This window comes from Macaca thibetana, chromosome 4, assembly GCF_024542745.1.
Source record: "Macaca thibetana thibetana isolate TM-01 chromosome 4, ASM2454274v1, whole genome shotgun sequence".
NCBI classification, from domain to species: domain Eukaryota; kingdom Metazoa; phylum Chordata; class Mammalia; order Primates; family Cercopithecidae; genus Macaca; species Macaca thibetana.
This window is the reverse complement of record NC_065581.1, coordinates 10,750,731-10,772,960: the sequence shown is the minus strand read 5'-3', so window position 1 is coordinate 10,772,960 and position 22,230 is coordinate 10,750,731. Positions and strand designations below refer to the sequence as shown.

The 22,230-nt window shown below is 41.3% G+C and overlaps 1 protein-coding gene across 6 annotated transcripts in view; it reads left to right on the top strand.

Moving 5' to 3' along the window:
* MAK (male germ cell associated kinase) overlaps positions 1-16,467 on the top strand; it is a 67,438-nt gene extending 50,971 nt beyond the window's left edge. For 2 of the 6 annotated variants that reach the window (XM_050789580.1, XM_050789579.1), the window contains exons 11-15: positions 304-452; positions 2,509-2,640; positions 4,865-4,939; positions 7,735-7,854; positions 13,654-15,528. In XM_050789580.1, coding sequence (XP_050645537.1) covers positions 304-452; positions 2,509-2,640; positions 4,865-4,939; positions 7,735-7,854; positions 13,654-13,808 — 631 coding nt within the window. In that variant the 3' untranslated portion in view covers positions 13,809-15,528. Of the gene's footprint in view, positions 1-303; positions 453-2,508; positions 2,641-4,864; positions 4,940-7,734; positions 7,855-8,168; positions 8,561-13,653; positions 15,529-16,273 lie in introns of those variants that run through there. The other 4 variants (XM_050789582.1, XM_050789581.1, XM_050789583.1 and 1 more) reach the window with 3 other exon arrangements.
* Positions 16,468-22,230: the final 5,763 nt, after the last annotated feature.

Sequence of the window (22,230 nt, the reverse complement as noted above, 5' to 3'; positions counted from 1 at the left end):
CACACACCAGCTTCCCACGTTATGAATCCAACTGCAGCAGTTGCAGGACAGATAGAAACATATTATACACAAGCAAATTGCTGCTCAGTTATAAAGCCTCCTGTCACATACTGTCTGGTATCAGAAATGAGTCTGTGCACAACCTGATATCTACGGGGGTAGAGGGGAAGTGGTCAGTTAGCCAAAAGACTGATGGAAACCATTTAAGAGAGGTCAGATTGACTGGCTTAGGAAGATGTGCAGAGGGTGGGCGAGATCCTCCTGCTGTTCGTGCTGTAATGCTACCTTTCATTGGCTTTCAAGGCTTCCAGAGCCAGTACCCTCAGGCGCCAGCCACTCGACAGGGGAAAACAAGAGCTTTCCTGCGGTTATTTCCCTAAAATCTGATTCCGAATTGTCAACTGCTCCAACCTCTAAACAGTACTACTTGAAACAATCAAGATATCTTCCAGGTAAGTGGAGCAAAGAAAATGTTTGCTGCTAACTAGAGTATAGATAGAACAGGTTCAAGTGTCTTGGACTCTCCGAAGAAAGGGCACCAGTGAACTAAAAAACCTAATCACAGAGCTCTTTAGTCGTCAGTCTGTCACCAAGGACTTTTCTGGACCTCCTGTTTCTACCACTAGTAGAATTCTGCTCAAGAAATGCTTAGGAGCAAAAATCAAGATGCCGAATATGCTTCCAGAAAACACGAAGCCCCACCCCTCGCCAAAGCTATGCATTCAGTAAATTTTTTTGTATTCTTTTAAGTAGAGGCGGGGTCTTGCCATGCTGACCAGGCTGGTCTCAAACTCCTGACCTCAGGTGATCCACCTGCCTCGGCTTCCCAAATTGCTGGGATTACAGGCGTGGGCCACCATGCCCAGCCTAAAGATGTTTTTAATATGAGTAATTGCTACCAAGTGCATCTTTATGGTCAGGTAGTTGCCTTTTTTTGTCTTTTTTTTTTTTTTTGAGATGGAGTCTCGCTCTGTTGCCCAGGCTAGCGTGCAGTGGCACGATCTCGGCTCACCACAACCTTTGCCTCCCAGGTTCAAGCGATTCCCCTGCCTCATGCCCAGCTAATTGTTGTATTTTTAGTAGAGACAGGATTTCACTATGTTGGCCAAGCTGGTCTCGAACTCCTGACCTCGTGAGCCACCCGCCTCAGCCTCCCAAAGTGCTGGGATTACAGGCATGAGCCACTGCGCCCAGACAGTAGTTGCCTATTATAGTTTGATTCGTAGTTTTATTAGGGAAGTTAAATCCTTTAAAGAAAAGGAAATTACTTGCCTGATGAAGTGTTTCCTTAGAGAACTGATAATGGGTAACTTTTGAGGCTCAGTATTTATGGTTTCAAAATAAGGATATTATTACATATCTCATAAATATGAAACCTTTCTAAGGAATTCAGCTTGCAAAAAGCAAAAGCTCAACTGCCTGGAGAGAGTTTTGACTTCCTAAATCAGTGGAGTCCCCAGTGATTATTTCTGCACTAGATAAAGAAAACTCTCTGTGAATGACCTAAAGGCATAGAATGGGCAAGTTCACTCTAATTTAATTATCAGTGAAAAGAAAACAAGCTCAAGAAGTTTTCAAGTCTCTTAAGAACAGGTTGCAACAACTCCCTTTGACCACTAGTATCACAGCCCAAGGCTGAATGGACATTTCACAGATTTCAGAAAATCATAAGTAATTAAAACTGTCCTTTTTCCAAGTACATTTGCAATGCCTTCTTTCCGGTGCACAGGGCATAAACTTTCCATTTTACTGTGTCTCACATACAAGTAAGTGCTACAGGCGGAGCTTCATATCTCCGAACTTCAAAGGTTTTCCTGAGTTCTTAGTCATGTGTCTGTTTTCCCTGCTACACCAAGGCTCGGGCCAAGAATATACGCTCAAAACAAGTGACATGAAAATGTCATGTTGGGTCGGGTGTGGTGGCTCACACCTGTAATCTCAGCACTTTGGGAGGCCAAGGTGAACGGATCACTTGAGGCCAGGAGTTTGAGACCAGCCTGGCCAACATGGTGAAATCCCCTCCGCTAAAAATACAAAAATTAGCCAACCATGCTGCTGTTGGGCGCTTGTAATCCCAGCTACTCGGGAGGCTGAGACACAAGAATGACTTGAACCCGGGAGGTGGAGGCTGCAGTGAGCCGAGATCACACCACGGCACTCCAGCCTGGGCGACGGAGAGAGACCCTGTCTCAAAAAAAATAAAAAAAAATGTCGTGTTGTTGAAGAAACATTTTTGTGACACCTCATTTTTTACAAGACCCTTAGCAAAAACATCAAATGTTATTATAGTATAGAAAATATCTTCTGCCTATAAAGTACACTGTCAGCATCCCAGGGGGTTGTGCTAAGGGCTTCATCAGAAAGCAAGTATCGGCTACAGTTTCACGTAGATTTATTTCCATTCTCCTGTCCAAGGTATCTCTAGTCTTTGTTTGAATGTATTACACATGTTTCCTTTAAGTTTATGATCCGCCCTAACCTTCGAAGCGGCTGCTTTGTTCTTCTCAGGTGTGAATCCCAAGAACGTGTCCTTGATGGCCAGTGGAAAGGAAATAAACCCCCACACTTGGAACAACCAGTTATTCCCCAAGTCACTGGGACCCGTCGGGGCAGAACTCGCTTTCAAAAGGAGCAATGCAGGTAACGCGAGAACACAAACTGTACACGTACGTGGTTTTCCTTTATAGATGTCTACTTTTAAATATACTGCAGCGCTCTTCCAACCAAGATACATGTGCACTGGGGAGACACACAAAGGTTTTCCGCCACACTCTGCCTAGGGGGAGCCCTGCTCTGCTGGAGCAGTCATGGAGTGGTAACACTGCCTCTTCAGTAAAACTGTTTCCAGCCGGATGAGCGTGGTGGTTCACACCTGTAATCCCAGCACTTTGGGAGGCGGAGGTGGGCAGGTCCCTTGAGCCTAGGAGATTGAGATCAACCTGGCCAACATGGTGGAACTGTGCCTCTATATTAAAAAGTACAATAATAAAAAAAAAAAGGTTTTCTCATTAATTCTTGAGTACAGCTAGTTTTAAGGATATTCTCAACCTCCATCTGAGTCTTTCCTGAAATGGGTCTGCCCTTGCAGGGAGTCTGTATTCTGAAAAGAAGACTTCTCACTGGCTACCATGGTGCGTTTTCTTTCTCCTCAAAATGTAAAAATATCTGGGGTGCCAATGAAACGGAAATTCTGGTATGTTGATGTCACTGTTGAGAGAGTCAGTAACTTTGATTTGATGACTGAGGAACAGATCCTTCTTAAAGTCAGGGAGTCTTAACAGTTCCCAGCATTTAGAAAATTGAAGGAGGACCTGCTCGAGTTCTTAGCTGACAGGTAATTTAAAATTTTTTTTTAAATTTTTTTTGTGAGATCAATATATGAATATTGGTCTGTAACTTTGAAGAGTGTTTGAAGAATAGAGGGGCAAAGCTATCACAAAACCCCTTTTGTTCCCAACTATCTATTTGTATTAGCGAGATTTCTTAGTGCTTCTGTCTCCAAAAAGGAAGAAGAAAGAAAAGAGAGAGAAAATGGCTCTGATGCTGTGATTCCAGCAATAAATACTCATTTGTTGATACATGAACTAGTTGAAAATAGCCTCACCTTTCTCATTAACAGATGCGTTTGCAAAAAACTGAATTTCCGTGTTTAGTAATCAAAATATATAATATTCAACTTTTTTGATTAATTATATACAATGAATCATTGTAATTATAACTAACTTTGTATATAGTATGTTAATATCCTTATGGTTACAAGAAATTTTTTTAAAATGTAATTTATACATATTTTAGAGTGGCCAATTTTAAGACTTTTAAGCCTAAGATTACATTTGGATAAAATTTGGAAGCTGAGGTATAAATAAAAATATAATTTTAAGGGAAAAAGGAATTAATGTGAAATGTCCAAGTGTCAAAAAGGAACTTGTTCATGTATTTTTATGTCAATATTGGAGGGCGTAAAATCACTAATAGTTTTGGCCAGGCGCAGTGGCCTACTCCTGTAATCCCAGCACTTTGGGAGGCCGAGGTGGGTGAATCACAAGATCAGGAGTTCGAGACCAGCCTGACCAACATGGTGAAACCCCGTCTCTACTAAAAATACAAAAAAAAAAAATTTAGCCAGGCATGGTGGCATGCGCCTATAAACCTGGCTACTCAGGAGGCTGAGGCAGGAGAATCTCTTGAACCCGGGAAGTGGAGGTTGCAGTGAGCCGAGATCACGCCACTGCACTCCAGCCTGGGCGATAGAGCGAGACCCTGTCTCAAAAAAAATCACTAATAGTTTTATTTTTAAAATGCCTATAGTTACAACATGTCATAAATAACATCCTTTGGAACTGTTAAACTTAGGATTAAAAATTTTAAATATCAACTTAAAAGTGTGTAAAGAGGTACAGTTTATTTTTAATGTAGGTGATATTGGATCAAAAAACTTTGACAATTACCATTATAATAAGTGAGTATAGTGAGATATTCTGATGTGACATCAATACTCAATACATTTGGACTTTTTACAAGTTTTCCAGATTCTTTAAAAACTCAGCTTATCCATTTAATGTTGCTGAGGTGTCATACACTGCAGCACTGTAATTTACTTATTTTTTCTTCAGATAATTAAAAATAATATTCACTGAACCAACCAATTACACAAATTCAATTAAATGACAGTAGAACAACTTTGAGTCTCAGGGGAATATACAGTTGGCATCAAATAAATGCTGTGACAACACATGGGGACATTTTTGCATTTTTAAGGGTTCTTTCTGGGTCTTTTCATTAATCATCTAATCCATTTTTTCTCTGCTTTTCCTAAAACTTTCTCCTTACTATTATTCTTTCTTTCCATCTGTCTTCTCTTTAGAAGAAAGCATAATTAAACCAATCGAAAAACTATCATGCAATGAAACTTTTCCTGAAAAATTAGAGGACCTACAAGGTAATTTCTGGGTGTCAGATGAATGCAATTTGTTCTTTGAATCTCTTGTCTAATTCTCTTCTCAACATGTGCCCCTAATCCTGAGATAAAAGACCAAGATGATCTGCTTTTAGAAGTCAAATCAGGACTAGGACAAAGAAAAGCATTTTGTCTCATCAAGAATATCTTCCTTCAGTAATTGAGATTTTAAGATGAATATGCTCTCAAAAGGTTATATGCTGGTCTTCTTAAATTAATTATGGACATTTATAGAAGAAATCAAGCAAATAATTCTAATGAAAAGAATCAAAAGAGTATTTTCTAATTTTGTGATCTATATTCTTGGAATTTTTTTTCAAAGTTCTGAAATTCATTTATTAAGCATGAACAACCACTTTTCAAAAAAGGTTAGGCTGAGTGTGGTGGCTCACACCTGTAATCCCAGCACTTCAGGAGGCCGAGCCGGGCAGATCAGATCATGAGATCAAGAGATCGAGACTATCCTGGCCAACATGGTGAAACCCCATCTCTACTAAAAATACAAAAATTAGCCGGGTGTGGTGGCGTGCACCTGTAATCCCAGCTACTCGGGAGGCTGAGGCAGGAGAATCGCTTGAACCCAGGAGGCGGAGGTTGCAGTGAGCCAAGGTTGCGCCACTGTACTCCAGCCTGGCAACAGAGCAAGACTCCATCTCAAATAAATAAATAAATAAATAATTTAAAAAAAAAAAAAAAGGTTAACTGGGTTAATAGAGATGGTGGATTTCCTAGGGGTTCAGTGTCACTGGTTTCAACAGTGCTAACCACTGGCTCCAATCTGAAAATTCACAGCATACAAGGTACTTCGAATAATAAGCCAAAATAATTCAAGAAGACCTAATTTTCTGTTCTTTTTTTTTTTTCCCTAACAACTTCTTTCTCCAATAAGAAGCATCATATAAGTGTTCAATGCATGAATCCTACAGTCTGATGTATCCCCATTTCGTCACTCACCAGCTTTTGTGGTTTGGGACAAGTAGTTTAAGCCAGCTTTCCCATCTGTAAAATGGACGAAATTTCCTTTGGTATTCTTACATAACCCTACCTGGAATTTTGTCACATGCTAAGCATTTAATAAGTGTTTGCTCTGCTGATGACGATGAGAGCAAGAGACATGACTGAAGCTGCTAGTGAATCCAATCACTGCTTTGAATTTCCTTCCTAAAATGTTTCTGAAGTAAAAGGTTAAAGTAGGCAGCAGCTGAACTTATGCAAAATTCAGTAGGGTTAAACATGTATAGACTGAGAGCATGTGCTTACTGTATACAGTCCTTTAGGGGCTGATAACATAATATTGCACTTTAACATTTGTTGCTTCAAAAGCAGACACCTGTTGAAGCCTGATATGCCATGAGAGACCTCAGGGACACAAGAGCCCAGTGTTGAGACGTGTGAACAGATAACACTATGGAGAAAACACTCTGTTTACTGAACAGTGCTTTGAAACCACGAGGGTGATCAGAGCCCCGTTTCGCCTTCTAGAGATAACCTGTCTCCATGCAGAGCTAGCTCCACCTGTCACTTCCGGTTGTCGTTTGTCTTCAGTCTGCTTCCTGCCAGTGCAGCAGCTCCGCTAGATCTTGACATCCCAGTGGCCAGATCCCATGGGCAGTGCTGATCCCATCCGAGTCCTCTGCCTCATCTCCCATTCCTTTTTTCCACACTCATTGTGTATTGTCTTAGATTTCCATACCCTGTTCCTCCTACTACCCACCTCTCTACCTGTTCTCTTCCTCCATGGGGTCCTTTTCTCTCCTGTCCCTTAATGCTGATGTTCCTTGGGGGTCTACTCCAGGTCTCTGCGCATTCGCAGTCCCTCTGAGCTGGCTCCTCCAAGCCCACAACTCTGTAACCACCACACCCTGATCATTACCAGTCTCCACGCCTGCCTACATGCCCTCTGCCTGCCACAACTTGAATGTCCTCTGGGTACCATGTCTTTCCCCCAATCCTCATTCTCCTCCTATGTTGCTATCCATGGACAATGCACCCAGTCACCTGAGCTACAAACTTAGGAGTTTATATTCCCCTCTTTCCCTGCCACCTCCACCCCGTGAACCTGCTTCGTTCCCTTCTTCTTCACCCTCTGCCACTGTTGTGGTTCAGACCCTCATCCTCTCTCATTTCAGCTATTAGCAGTGACTTCCTGACTGGTCTCCAGACTCTAGATTTTTCCTCATCAATGCATCCCTATGCTACCGCCAGACTGAGCATGCACCGATAGTGATGATGATGGTGACGATAATGATAGCAATGATGCTAGCTGACATTTAATGAGTACAGATTCTATGCCACATGCTCTGAAGAGTCTCATCAATCCCTACAACAACCCAACGAGAATAAGTCCACTTACAACCATTTTACAGAACGAAGACAGACACAGAGAGCACTTCAGAGATGGGGGCTTTGCAGTGGGAAACATAGCCCCATATTAAGAAGCGGGATCGTGAGAAAGCCTGGCATGTTCAGGGTGAACTGAACACCCCTGGGCCTTGAGTTCAGACTCCAGCTCAGTCTCTTACTAACCGTGAGAAGTTAGGCAAGTTACTCAACATCAGAGAGCCACACGATATGGATAATAATGTGGATAATAATGTGATCTCAGAGGGCTGTTGTATGGATGGAATAAGAATATCTGTAACAAGCACAGCATAGTGCCTAGAACATAGTAGATGCTGAAAAGTAGTATTTAGAAGTAATGGGGGAGTATTCATTGTTATTCTACTGTGCCTAAAATATTCACCTTCTGACTGTGAAACTTTATGATATGTCACTAGGAAATCTTGGAAGCTATGCTACTTACAATCAGTCAGGATATATTCCTTCCTTTCTCAAAAAAGAAGTGCGGTCAGCTGGCCAGAGGATCCACTTAGCACCTCTCAATGCAACGGCTTCAGGTAAGAACAACTTCAGATACAGTTTTCTAGATTCCTGAGCAGAAAGGAGCATTTTCCTTTTTAAGTTTATGCAGTCACTTTTCCCAGCAAAGACTTTTAGTCTGCCTCACCTCATTCATGCATTTCTTTTTGTTTTTACTGAAATGTCCTATTTTTCTTCCAAAAATGTGTATTTGAGGGTCTAATAATTATAAGAAGAGCTACCTCTAATTAAGTGGTGACTCTCTGCCAGGCACAGTGTAAAGGGCTTACTGGGATTATATCATTTAATCCTCATGATAACCTGATGGTGTAGCTAGATCTCTTCTTTACAGATGACGAAATGTAGGTGAAGTAACTTACCTGAGGTCACACAGCTAGTGGAGCTGGGATAGAAACTCAACTTAATCCACTTCCAAAGAGTGTGCCGTGCTGCACAGTGAGATGTGAGAAAATGCCTTTTCCAGAGCCCTCTGCCCAGGACCTGGCACAGGGTGAAAGCTTAATAAATGCTGACACTCTATTTATGAATGAGTCAACATGAGGTGTGTCTCTACAGTTCCATCTTAGGGCGTAGAAATGAGTGGTGGCAGGACTTTCACACCCTGCCTTTTGCTTTGCAATAGTATTTGGTGGGGAAGGGTTTCTCCCTCCACCCTCCAGCGATATGCCGAACTGAGGTAAGCCTGCTCCCCAGTGGCGTGGCATGTGACAGCCACATGTCGGGGTACACACTTGAAATGGAGGGTGATGATTCTGTACTTAAGCCAGTCAGATTTGACCATGAATGGTCTCTGAATCATTTTAATCTGAAATAGATATCCTTAGTGAAGCACCAAAAATAAACATTGAAGCAAATTATTAGAACTTTGATAAGATACCTAATTGTAGTTTATTTATTTTAACTCTTTTTTATAGAGAAAAAGCCTTGCTCTGTCACCCAGGCTGGAGTGCAGTGATGCAATTATGGTTCACTGTAGCCTCGAATTCCTGGGCTCAAGTGATCCTCCTGCCTCGGCTTTCTGAGTAGATGGGAATACAGGTGCACACCACCACGCCCAGCTAATTCAAAAATATTTTTTTTGTAGGAACAGGGTCTTGCTATGTTGCCAAGCTGATCTTGACTCCTGGGCCCAAGCAATCCTCCCACCTTGGCTCCCCAAACTCTGGGATTACGGGCATGAGCAACTATGCCTGGCCTGTAGTTTAATTTAAAAGTTGACTCTGAAAGTATGCTCACAGCCTATCCTAACCACTATCTTATATTAAAACCCCTGATTAGATATGCCAGTCTTTAAAGTTCACACTATTGGAGCTAAAAATGTATAAAGCCTGGACTTCTTTAATTTTTTATTTCTTGCCACAACAGAACTGCTTAAGTAGTACTACAGTTACCTTATCTGTGAAAAGAATTGCTTCATTATCTTTCCGCTGAAACAAAATAAGTAAACATTTTATATACAGCAGTGATATTTATAAAGCCTCAAATATTTAAGCCAGCCTTATAAGTCATTCATTTAGAAATATAAAATTTTATTGATTTATTTTTTTGAGATGGAGTCTTGCTCTGTTGCCCAGGCTGGAGTGCAGTGGTGTAATCTCAGCTCACTGCAGCCTCCACCTCCCGGATTCAAACAATTCTCCTGCCTCAACCTCCTAAGTAGCTGGGATTACAGGCATGCACCACCATGCCCAGCTAATTTTTTTTGTATTTTTAGTAGAGACGCAGTTTCACCATGTTGGTCAGGCTGGTCTTGAACTCCTGACCTCAAATGATCATCCTGCCTTGGCCTCTCAAAGTGCTGGGATTACAGGTGTGAACCACTGTACCCAGCCACATTTTATATTTTTAATATAAAAGCAAAAAATCATAATGTTTCAAATTATTTTGTTACCTAGGTATCTACTCTTATAAATCAAGAGTGGGTCTTTTAAAAAATATTTTTGTAAGATATTGAAGGCCTTTATATATTAATTATTCTATCCAATTAGCATGCATATTCCTGTTTTCATTTTTTTAAGTAAATGCTTTTTCTTAACTTTTCATTTCTTTACTTTGCTTATCAGAATTTTCTCCAGATGGTGATAGGAGGAAAGGTAAAAAATGAAGTAAATATTAATCACTCTCAAGTGGTCAATGCAAATCCTTAGAAAAACACTGTTCTGTAAGAGATGCGTCTTCCTGTCATCCCAGTTGGGTGACAGTTTCCCACAAGAAAATAAAACCAGGTCATTACCATATTTACTCAACTGTTTTCCCCTTCTCCATAGTCTCGTCTTTGCTCTTCTTTCTCCCCTTCAAGTTTGTTTTGTTTTGTTTTTTGTTTTTGTTTTTATTGAGACAGAGTTGCTCTGTCACAAGGCTGGAGTGCAGTGGCGCAATCTCAGCTCCCTACTGCAACTTCTGCCACCTGGGTTCAAGCAATTCTCCTGCCTCAGCCTCCCTAGTAGCTGGGACTACAGGTGCGCGCCACCACGCCCAGCTAATTTATGTATTTTTAGTAGAGATGGGGCAGGATGATCTCAATCTCTTGACCTCGTGATCTGCCTGCCTCAACCTCTCAAAGTGCTGGGATTACAGGCGTGAGCCACCGCACCCGGCCTCTACCTCTCTAATTTTGAGACGGAAAATCAATGTCTTCCTCCCCGCGTAATCTCTCCTTCCAAACTTCCTAATACTTCCTTATTCCTTGCCTTGAAACTAATAACAAGGACTTGGAGGAGTGACTTCTGTTCTACACAGCACCCTTTAGGATCGCTTTAGAAGTGCAGGATCCTGTTTTAAGCACTCTGTGTACATTAACTCATTAATTCTCCCAGGGCTCTATTCCAGGAGGTACTATTATGATCTGCATCTTACACAAGTTTTATATCTTGCTAACAGTTACATCATAGTGGCATCAATTAAATCCACAACTAAAGGCAAACTTCTTTATTTAGCACAGATTTTCTATAAGAAGTTAAATGTCCTTGATAGGACAGATGCAGTTTTTAAACACAGAGCAAGCATTACAAGGCTCACTATCCCGCTCTTGTGGGGCGGTGAGGTGCAGGGTGGTCCCACTAAAGCACAAAAGCATTTCTTGCCCTGCCACGAGATCTGGGCTCCTCTCAGCTGTTGGGTTATTCACCAAAGGTACTTGAGTCCTAAAATTCTAGTATATCTAGGAAAGGAACCCTAAATCTCAACTCTACCCCCGTCTTAGCACAATGATTCCCTCTTGAAAAAGTTTTACAAAATATTGTCCTGAACACAATTTCATTTAAAACCATTTAGGACTTGACTTAGGTGATGTCATGACCTGGAAAAAGGCTTTTCTTTTTGTTACTCCCCAAAGCTCTCAATTCTTGCCCTCAGAGCCTCACTCATTAGCTTAATGCCATGCTCCCTTTTCCCTCTCTGAATCAGCTGGGCTTATTCCTCTCTCCCGCTCTCTACTCCCCTCCCACGCTGTCTCTTCTACTCCTACTTTGACCTATGGCCCACATGGGTGAGCTCAACTAATTTAGCAGACAGAGGCTCCTTTCTCTTCCAATGGCTGTAACTAAAGGGCTCTTCCTAGAAAACATGGTGCCTAACTGGCCTTCGTAGACACGTTGTCCCTGACTTTGTTAGATAGCTTTTTAGTGGCGTTGACTTTGAGAATTTTAGCCCAGTAAAAGAGTGGAATAGAAGGACCTGTCAAACCATGGAGTGGGGAGCTCTTGGCCTCCCTGCCTCCACCAAACTACACCGCAGCCAGGCTGCCGTCTTCCCCAGGGTGTCCACGCTTAATATCTTGTTCACCCGTGCTGAAGTTAGTAGCTTGTCAGGACCACATGCTCACAGAATTCCCTCTTACCTCCCAGTTTTACAGGGAAAATTTAAGAAAAACTGCCAACCATGCCAGTAAATATGGGATAGCTAGGGCTGGGGATACAAAATGGTCAGATTCATTTCAGCATTAACACTTAGAGTTTAATCCAAGAATGGCAGCTACTACACAGTGTGAAGAGATATTTAAACCCCAGATGGAGAAAGCAAACATCCCTCCTCAGATACAATACCTGTGATACCTTAGCTCTCAGTTCGAGGTGAGGAAAGCATGAAGGAAGGACTGAAGAAGGCATCAAAAGTTCTCTGTAAAATGATCTCCTGCTTTGTCCTTTGAAATGTTGAAGCAGTTTTAGCTCATAAATTGTTCAGATAACAAATGTTCAGGAAATTTTAAATTTTTCACAAATTTTTAAACAGTCAGATATATGAATGAAACAACCTTGTAATTAAAAGTTTAGGATCTGGCCGGGCGCGGTGGCTCATGCCTGTAATCCCAGCACTTTGGGAGGCCGAGGCGGGCGGATCACGAGTTCAGGAGATCGAGACCATCCTGGCTAACACGGTGAAACCCCGTCTCTACTAAACAAATACAAAAAATTAGCCGGGCATGGTGGCGGGTGCCTGTAGTCCCAGCTACTCTGGAGGCTAAGGCAGGAGAATGGTATGAACCCAGGAGGTGGAGCTTGCAGTGAGCTGAGATTGCGCCACTGCACTCCAGCCTGGGCGACAGAGCTAGACTCTGTCTCAAAAAAAAAAAAAAAAAAAAAAAAGAAAAAGTTCAGGATCCTACCATTTCAGGGAGTTGTGTTCCCACCTATGATTTTCCCAATGAGAAATGAAGTATCGGCCGGGTGCGATGGCTCACACCTGTAATCCCAGCACTTTGGGAGGCTGAGGTGGGTGGATCATTGGCAAGGCTGAGGTGGGTGGATCACCTTAGGTCAGGAGTTCCAGACCAGCCTAGCCAACATAGAAAAACTCCATCTCTACTAAAAATACAAAAACTAGCTGGGCATGGTGGTGCGCCCCTGTAATCCCAGCTGCTCAAAAGGCTGAGGCAGGAGAATCGCTTGAACCCAGGAGGTGGAGGTTGCAGTGAGCTGAGATCGCTCCATGGGCAACAAGGACGAAACTCCGCCTCATTAAAAAACAAAACAAAAACAAACAAACAAAAAAACTTCATCATAAAACCCACATTTTAATTTTTAAAAAGAAATCTATTATAGGACCCCATGTGTGTTTCTCCATGAAGCCACAGTTTTATAGATTCACAATTCCAAATACATTTTTCTGTGGTGATACTGTGTGAATGTTATTTAGATGTAACCACAGTGTGACATTACAAAGTCACTAACACTGTGGGTGTTGCCCATTGAATTTGAGCCAATAATTTTTCTTGGTCTTCTTACCTGGCTTTGCCTATCGAAAAGTAAAATATTGAAAATAGCAGTAGTGTCAGCACTATAAACCAGGAATGTTGGCTCTTCAGCTACTGAAAATTTTTTTTTTTTCTTTTTTGAGACAGAGTTTCACTCTTGTCGCCCAGGCTGGTGTGCAATGGTACGAGCTCGGCTCACTGCAACCTCTGCCTCCTGGGTTCAAGTGATTCTCCTGCCTCAGCCTCCTGAGTAACTGGGAATACAGTCACCCGCCACCACGCTCAGCTGACTTTTTTGTATTTTTAGTAGAGACGGGGTTTCACCATATTGGCCGGGCTGGTCTCAAACTCCTGACCTCAGGCGATCCACCTCGCCTCAGCCTCCCAAAGTGCTAGGATAACAGGCATGAACCACTGCGCCCGGCCAGCTACTGGAAATTCTAATTGATGTCAACATAATAGTATACTACAATTTTTGGTTTTAACATTTAAAAAGCCTCAGAGAGTACTGAGTTAATCTTTTCAACATAAATTCAGATTTTCCCCATCAAATGAGAGGATGAATTTCTTTGAGTTTGATAAGCAAATGAGTAAAACCCTATTTTCCGAATCTGATTTCTTTCAGAATATACCTGGAACACAAAAACTGGTCGGGGGCAGTTTTCAGGACGTACTTACAATCCTACAGCAAAAAACCTAAATATTGTGAACCGTGCACAGCCCATTCCCTCAGTGCACGGGAGGACAGACTGGGTGGCCAAGTATGGAGGCCACCGGTAGGAGTCTGTGGTGTGAAACCCCACAGCATTGCTCTGTAGAGTACGTGCAAGTTCCTTGACCCTGGGAAATGTCTACAGATGTCTATTTCTACTGAGTTCTGGAAGAAATATGCAAAAGTGGGTACTTGGAAGAGCAAAAATCATCCCCTATTTTATTTATTTCCAAGAAATGCATTTTCTTAGAATCACTGCCCACAGTGTTGATATATGGGTAGGATGTTACAAAGTATTGAATAAACTATTTGCCAAAGTATGAAGTATTTGATCTACAATTTAATAAATAGTAAATCCAATAAGAACCCTTAAAAAAAAAACTTCCAGAAAATGTTTAACGTGTTTTAGTTTTCATTTGTTGTATGTGCCCAAATGGTTTAGTAGTTCTTCACTTTGCTGTGATTGGCTCAAGAGGTTTGTCTTTTGTTTTTGTACCGCAGTTGGGCCAACCTCTGCTGGCTGTCAGCTGTGGTTCTTATTTGGCTAAGGCTCTGCGCTGCCATTTTGTCAGTGACAGAAAGATTGCAATTATTTGTTTTTCTTCTTTGAAGCTATGGGAGAGATGGTAAGTTCAATCTTGAGCAGGATGTCTTTTTTTTTTTTTTTTGAGGCGATGTTTCACTCTTGTCCAAGCTGGAGTGCAGTGGCACCATCTTAGCCTACTGCAACCTCCACCTCCTGGGTTCAAGTGATTTTCCTGCCTCAGCCTCCCAAGTAGCTGGGATTAGAGGCACGACCACCACGCCCAGCTAATTTTTGTAGTATTAGGAGAGACAGGGTTTCACCATGTTGGTCAGGCTCAGGCTGGTCTCGAACTCCTGACCTCAGGTGATCCACCTGCCTCGGCCTCCCAAAGTGTGGAGATTACAGGTGTGAGCCACAGTGCCCAGCCTTTTTTTTTTTTTTTTTTTTTTTTAGAAATAAATGTGTCTTTAACATAGAGAGTATCAAAGTTATGCCACCTGGTTTTAGTAGACCGCCTGTATTTTGATCTTGACAGTACAGCTCCTATGAATTCAAGGTGACTGTCAAACCCAATGGCTTGATGACTTTGATATTAATCAAGTCAAGGTTCTCTTGGTTTGACATCATTAAGAAAGTTTTGGAAACTGTGTTTGATGCTGGTTCATTGGACTCTTCAAACTGCTTTGTTTCTGTGTCCCTACCAGACTCAAAGGTGAAGCGTGCCAGCTGGTTCCCCCAAGCCAACTCATGCTGCTGACCGCTGACTCAGCTCTGACGTTCACATTTGCTCTAAAGCAAGTGCGTTCAGCTGCTGGGGCAGTGATATCACATAGTACACATATTATTTTCTTAGTTTATTTCCAAACTGGTATTTTAAATAGACACTTCGAACTTTGGGCTACTCTGTTTAAACTTGCCACTTTCTGGGCTGGACCTTAGTACTGTAAATTCTTTTTAAAGAATAATAATGTTAACTGCTGAGATTTTTATGTATTTTGTGACTTTGTAACAACTGCTATTGTAATAGGTGTCATCTTGTGGGCATTATCCAAGGCATATTATAAAATAATAATAATGATATTTTTGTATAGAAGATTCAACTGTTCAGATGTAAAATGCTGAAAAATGTTAAAATCTAAAGAGTAATTTATCCTAGGGGTAATGGTTATATGTATTTGTACAGTTTAATGTCTCAAAGCTGTGCAGTCTTTTGTGTTACTGGGAAACTTTTAAACTCTGAATAGACATTAAAATAAATATGGTTAACTAGTGTGTTTTCATTATGTTTTTAAACCTTATATCCTGAATTCTATTTGTTGTTGTTTTAATTAGTAGTCTTTAAAAAAAGCAGTTTTAGGGCCGGGCAAAGTGGTTCACACCTGTAATCCCAGAACTTTGGGAGGCCTAGGCGGGTGGATCACTTGAGGTCAAGAGTTCAAGACCAGCCTGGCCAAGATGGCGAAACCCCATCTCTACTAAAAATACACAAAAATTAGCTGGGCATGGTGGTGGGCACCTGTAATCCCAGCTACTTGGGCGGCTAAGGTAGGAGAATTACTTGAACCTGGGAGGCAGCGGTTGCAGTGCACTGAGATCATGCCACTACACTCCAGCCTGGGCGACAGAGTGAGACTCCGTCTCAATAAAAAAAAAAAAAGCCATTTTATATTTATGAAAATATTGATCAGAAAGTAGAGTTCCCATATGCCCCTTCGTCTCCCCCTCCCTGATTTTCCCTATTATCAACATCTTGCATTCATATAGATAATTCATTACAACCGATAAGCCAGTATTGATACATTGTTATTAATTAAAGTCCATAGTTTATAATAGGGTTCACTCTTGTGTTGTACTCTATGGGTTTTGACAAAACGTATAAGGACATGTATCCACCATTATAGTATAAGAATCGTTTTACTCTCTCAAAATCCTGTCATCTCCCTATTCATCCTTCCCTATCTTGCCCTGAACCTCTGGCCACCATTGACCTTGTTACTGTCTCCACAGTTTTTCTTTTTCCAGAATTACCTGGGGTCAGAAGTTCGAGACCAGCCTGGCCAACATGATGAAACCCCACCTCTACTAATAATACAAAAACATTAGCTGGCCGTGGTGGTGCATGCCTGTAATCCCAGCTACTTGGGAGGCTAAGACAGGAGAATTGCTTGAACCCGGGAAGTGGAGGTTGCAGTGAGCCAAGATTGTGCCATTGCACTCCAGCCTGGGCAACAAGAGTGAAACTCGATCTCCAAAAATAAAAAAAAAATAAATAAAATAATAAAAGAAACTGCCAAACTGTCCTCCAAAGTATCTGTACCATTTTGTATTTCCTGCAGCAATGAATGAGAGCTCCTGTTGCTCCACATCCACACCAGTGTTTGGTGGCATCAGTGTTTTGAATTTTGGTTATTATAATAGATGTGTAGTGGCATCTCACTGCTATTATGCTTTGCACACTCTAATGACATGATGTTGAGCACCTTTTCATATGCATTACCATCTGTCTGTCTTCTTGGGTGAGGTATCTGTTCAGATCCTTTGTCTACCTTTAAATTGGGTTATTTTCTTGACTACTGAGTTTTAAGAGTTTGTCTATTTTGGGTAACATTCCTTTATCAGATATGTCTTTGGCAAATATTTTATCCCAATCTGTGGCTTGTCTTTTCTTTCTCTTGACAATGTATTTCAAAGAACAGGAGTTTTTAAATTTAATGCAGCCTAACTTAATTTTTTCTTGCATAAATTGTGCTTATCATGTCATATCTAAAAAGGTATCACCAAACCCAAGGTTATTTATTATTTTATCCTGTTATTTTCTATGAGGCTTTAAAAAAAAACACGTTTTTTAGAGATGGGGGTCTCACTCTGTTGTCCAGGTTGGAGTGCTGTGGCACAATCATAGCTCACTGGGCTCAAGCTTCCTCCCTCCTCAGCCTTCCAAGTAGCTGGGACTGCAGGCGTGTACCACCACAACCAGCTAATAGGAGTTTTATAATTTGCATTTTAAATTTAGATCTGTGATCCATATTCAGTTAATTTTTGTGAAAGATGTAAGTTCTGTATCTTGAGGTTTTTTTCATGTTAATGTCCTGTCATTCCAGCAGTTGCTTTTTTGTTTTTTTTGGTTTTTTTTTTGAGACAGAGTCTCACTTTGACACCCAGGCTGGAGTGCAGTGGCATGATCTTGGCTCAGTGCAGCCTCCACCTCCTAGGTTCAAGCTATTCTCCTGCACCAGCCTCCTGAGTAGCTGGGATTACAGGTGCCCACCACCATGCCTGGCTAATTTTTGTATTTTTGGTAGAGATGGGGTTTCACCATACTGACCACTCTGGTCTGGAACTCCTGACCTCAAGTGATCCACCCACCTTGGCCTTCCAAAGTGCTGGGATTACAGGCATGAGCCACTGTGCCGGCACATTCGTTGAAAAGTCTACCTTTTTTCTTCATTGACTTGCCTCTGCTCCCTTTGTTAAAGATCATTTGACTGTATTTATGTGGGTCTGTTTCTGGGTCCTCTATTCTGTTCCAGATCTATTTGTCTATTCTTTCCCAATACCACACTGTCTTATTTACTTTAGCTTTATAAAAGTTTTGAAGTTGAGTAATGTCAGTCCTCCAATTTGTCTGTCTCCTTCAATATATTATGTTGACTATTAGGGTCTTTTACTCCTCCATATAAACTCTAAAATCAGACTGTCGATATCCACAAAGTAACTTACTGGGATTTTGATTGGGATTACACTGAATCTAGATCAAGCTGGGGAGAACTGATATCTTCTTTGACTTCTTTCATTGGTTTTGTAGTTTTTCTCATATAGATCTTGTACATATTTTGTTAGATTTATAGCTAAATATGTGAGGCTTTTTGGTGCTAATGTAAATTATACTGTAATTTTTTCTTCCCCTCCAATACTGTATTTTTAATTTAAAACTTTAATTCTTCATTGCTGGTATATAAGAAAGCAAATACTCATATATTAACATTATATCCTCATACCTGCTATAATCACTGATTAGTTCCAGGAGTTTCTTTGTTGATTCTTTGGGACTTTGCACAGACAATCAGGTCATCTGCAAGCAAAACAGTTTTATTTATTCCTTCCTAATCAGTATACCTTTTACTTGCTTTTATTGTCTTATTGCATTAGCTAGGACTTCCAGTATAGCACTGGAGTGGTGAGAGTAGATAGCCTTACCTTGTTCTGGTTTTAGCAGGGAAAACATCTAATTTCTCCCCTTATTAAGTATGATGTTAGCTGTAGGGGTTTTTAAATAGATATGCTTTACCAATTTGAGAAAGCTCCTCTTTCCAGTTTTCTGGGAGTTTGTATTATACACGGATGTTGGATTTTGTCAAATCCATTTTCTGCGTTTATTGATGTGCTCATGTGATTTTTCCTCATCGGCCTGTGAATGTGATGTTTACATTAATTGATTTTCAAATCTTGCAACTCAGCCTTGCATGTAAATCCCACTGGATTGTGGTGTATTATTCCTTTTCTATATTGTTTGACTTGATTTGCTGATACTTTAGAGGCTTTTTCATTTCTGTTCACGTGTGTGTGTCTGTGTGTGTATTTAGAGAGAGAGAATGTGCCGAATGCTAACAACGGGTGAATCAGTGAGACTAGGTGAAGGGTATGTGGCTGCTCCTGAAGATTATTGAAACTTTCCTGTAGATATGAAAATGTTCAAAATAAAATGTTAAAACAACATAAATGTATAAAGCAAAGATTTATAAATATAGAAAGAAATGATCAGAGTGGGAGGTTTTTCTCAGAAAAAAATATCTAGAGACCTAAAATAAGTAAAGAAATAATAACACAGTAAACTAAGTTTTTCAAAAGTATACCATATAGAACTTTGACCAACAAGGCAAATCTTCACATTCTTCTTAAATACATGTAACATTCACAAAAAATGTAACCCTATTGTTAGGCTGCAAAAAAAAATCTTAAATTCTCAAATGTAGAAATATGCAAGCCACAATCTCTCTCTACAGTGTAATAAAATTGGAATATCACAAAAAGCCATGGCCCCCAAATCTATCCACTTAAAAATTCAAAAATATTGTTCTAAATAAATGTTTCAAAAAGGAAATATCAAAATTGAAATGAAAAGCCTTCTAGAAATGGACAATAATATGCCTCTATATTAACAGGTGTAACATCCAGCCAAAACAGATCTCAGAAAAAAATTATGCTCATGGTTTATTTGTGAAAGAAGCGAGCATGGAAAATATGCTGAATTTGAGCATTTAATGTAGGAAGCTAGAAAAAGAGTAACAATGTAAAAAAATGTTTTTAAGTAGATTTCAGCCCAGTAGCAACAAGATACCTAGTACTCAGATACTGGTTTCCAATACCACTGTTCAATAAAAGGAACCAGGGCTACTTGGAGAAATGGCTGATTCTAGTACTAGGACAGGAAATATACAAGATGAGCCTAGAACGTCTTGTAGTGCCAGACAATAAGGAAGTTCTACAAACACACAAACTAGCCCAATAAGGAAGTTCTACAAACACACAAACCCTTTGGCTATGCCAAAGGGACACAGAGGTCAACTGAGTTTCCAATGGCCAAAGCTGCAACAATTTGAGCAAGAAAATAAGTGTTACAACCCCAAGAAAAAAGAACTATCCATGAGTCCATACTAAGATGAATGCATGGATGAATGCATGAATGGCCAAGTGCAGTGGTGACCCATGCTTATAACCCCAGCACTTTGAGAGGCCGAGGTGGGTGGATCACCTGAGGTCAGGAGGTTGAGACCAGCCTGGGAAACATGGTGAAACACCAGCTCTGCTAAAAATACAAAATTAGCCGGGTATGGTGGCACACGCCTGTAGTCCCAGCTACTAGGGAGGCTGAGACAGGAGAATCACTTGAACCCAGTAGGTAGAGGCTGCAGTGAGCCCAGATTGTGCCACAGCACTCCAGCCTGGGCGAGAGGTCCCAGGCGAGAGGTCCCGACCTGAGGTCGGGAGTTCGAGACCAGCCTCACCAACATGGAGAGACCCTGTCTCTACTAAAAATACAAAATTTGCTGGGCGTGGTGGCACATGCCCTTAATCCCAGCTACTCGGGAGGCTGAGGCAGGAGAATCGCTTGAACCTGGGAGACAGAGGTTGTGGTGAGCCGAGATCGCACCATTGCCCTCCAGCCTGGGTGACTAAGCGAGACTCTATCTCAAACAAAAGAGTAAAAATGTGAAGTACTTTCCAAAGACACAAAATCTTGTAACGGCCCAATGGGTTCACTTTGCCCTTTGCCTAGACAGAGCCGATTTATCAAGACGGGAACTGCAATAGAGAAAGAGTAATTCACACAGAGCCAGCTGTGCAGGAAATTGGAGTTTTATCAGTACTCAAATCAGTCTCCCAGAGCATTCAGGGATGGAAGTGTTTAAGGATAACCTGGTGTGCCGGGGGCAGCCAGTGAGTCAGGAGTGCTGATTGGTCCGCTGGGAGATTAAGTCATAGAGAGTGCAAGCTGTCCTTTCGCACTCAGTCAGTTCCTGGGTGGAGGCTACAAGATCAGATAAGCCAGTGTATCAATCTGGGTGATGCCAGGTGATCCATCAAGTGCAGGGACTGCAAAATATCTCAAGCGCTGATTTTAGGCTTTACAATAGTGATGTTACCCCAGGAGCAATTTGGGAAGGGTCAGAATCTTGTAGCCTCCAACTCCTTGTGACTCCTAAATCATATTTTCTAATCTTTTGGCTAATTTGTTAGTGCTACAAAGGCAGTCAAGTCTCCAGGTAAGAAGGGGTTTGTTTCGGGAAAGGACTGTTATTCATCTTTGGGTTTTTTGTTTTGTTTTGTTTGACACGGAGTCTTGCTCTGTCGCCAGGCTGGAGTGCAGTGGTGCGATCTCGGCTCACTGCATTCTCTGCCTCTCAGGTTCAAGCAATTCTGCTGCCTCTGCCTCCCGTGTAGCTGGGACTACAGGCGCCCACCATCACCATGCCAGCTAATTTTTTTGTATTTTTAGTAGAAACAGGGTTTCACTGTGTTGGCCAGGATGGTCTCAATCTTCTGACCTCATGATCCACCCACCTCAGCCTCCTAAAGTGTTGGGATTACAGGTGTGAGCCACCACGCCGGGCCTTCATCTTTGTTTTAAACTATAAACTGAGTTCCTCCCACAGTTACTTCAGCCCACACCAGAATGAACTAAGATAGCTTGGAGGTGAGAAGTAAGATGGAGTTGGTTAGGCCAGATCTCTTTCACTATCTCAGTTACAATTTTGCAATGGTGGTTTCAATCTGAAAGCCATAAATAAAATATAATAAATTTGATTTCATAAATGTTTACTTTCTGTACAACAGCAAAATAAATAAACAAAATCAAGAGACAACAAATGAGAGGAAAATATTTTCAATACATATGATAAAGAACACATTTTTATACTAGAGTCTCAGACTATCCAGTGTTTTCAATTAAAAAACCAAAAACATGAACAAATGAGATTAAAGGCAGCTCACAGAAAAAAAAAAACTGGTCAATAAATGTATGAAAGATGCTTAATAATTCATAACTAAATCACCGAAACCATTAGATAACATTTTTTGGATAGATTAGGGGTTGGCATGGACAGAGCAGGAGCATCGCCATCTTGGACAAATCCTCATTCTAAAGTTCACCTTAATAAAAAACTGCCTAAATTCAAAGGGCATCAGCCTAATGGCTAAGGTCAGCACTACCATAAACCACAACATCTTCAACCAGAAACATTCCAGACTCCTCTCAGACCAGAGACATGGTGGCCCCAAGATAAGACTCCTCCAGCCGGAAGATGTTTGTCCCAAGATAACCCCTCCTCCCAGAGATTCCAACCCCGCCATGAACACACACAAACATTCCAAGCTTCTGGTAAGTCCCCTCACCCTAAAACCAATCTACACTCTTCATCTGTAGGAGAAAGTGCTCCTAACTGAAATCGGCTGGGAGGCCTCTC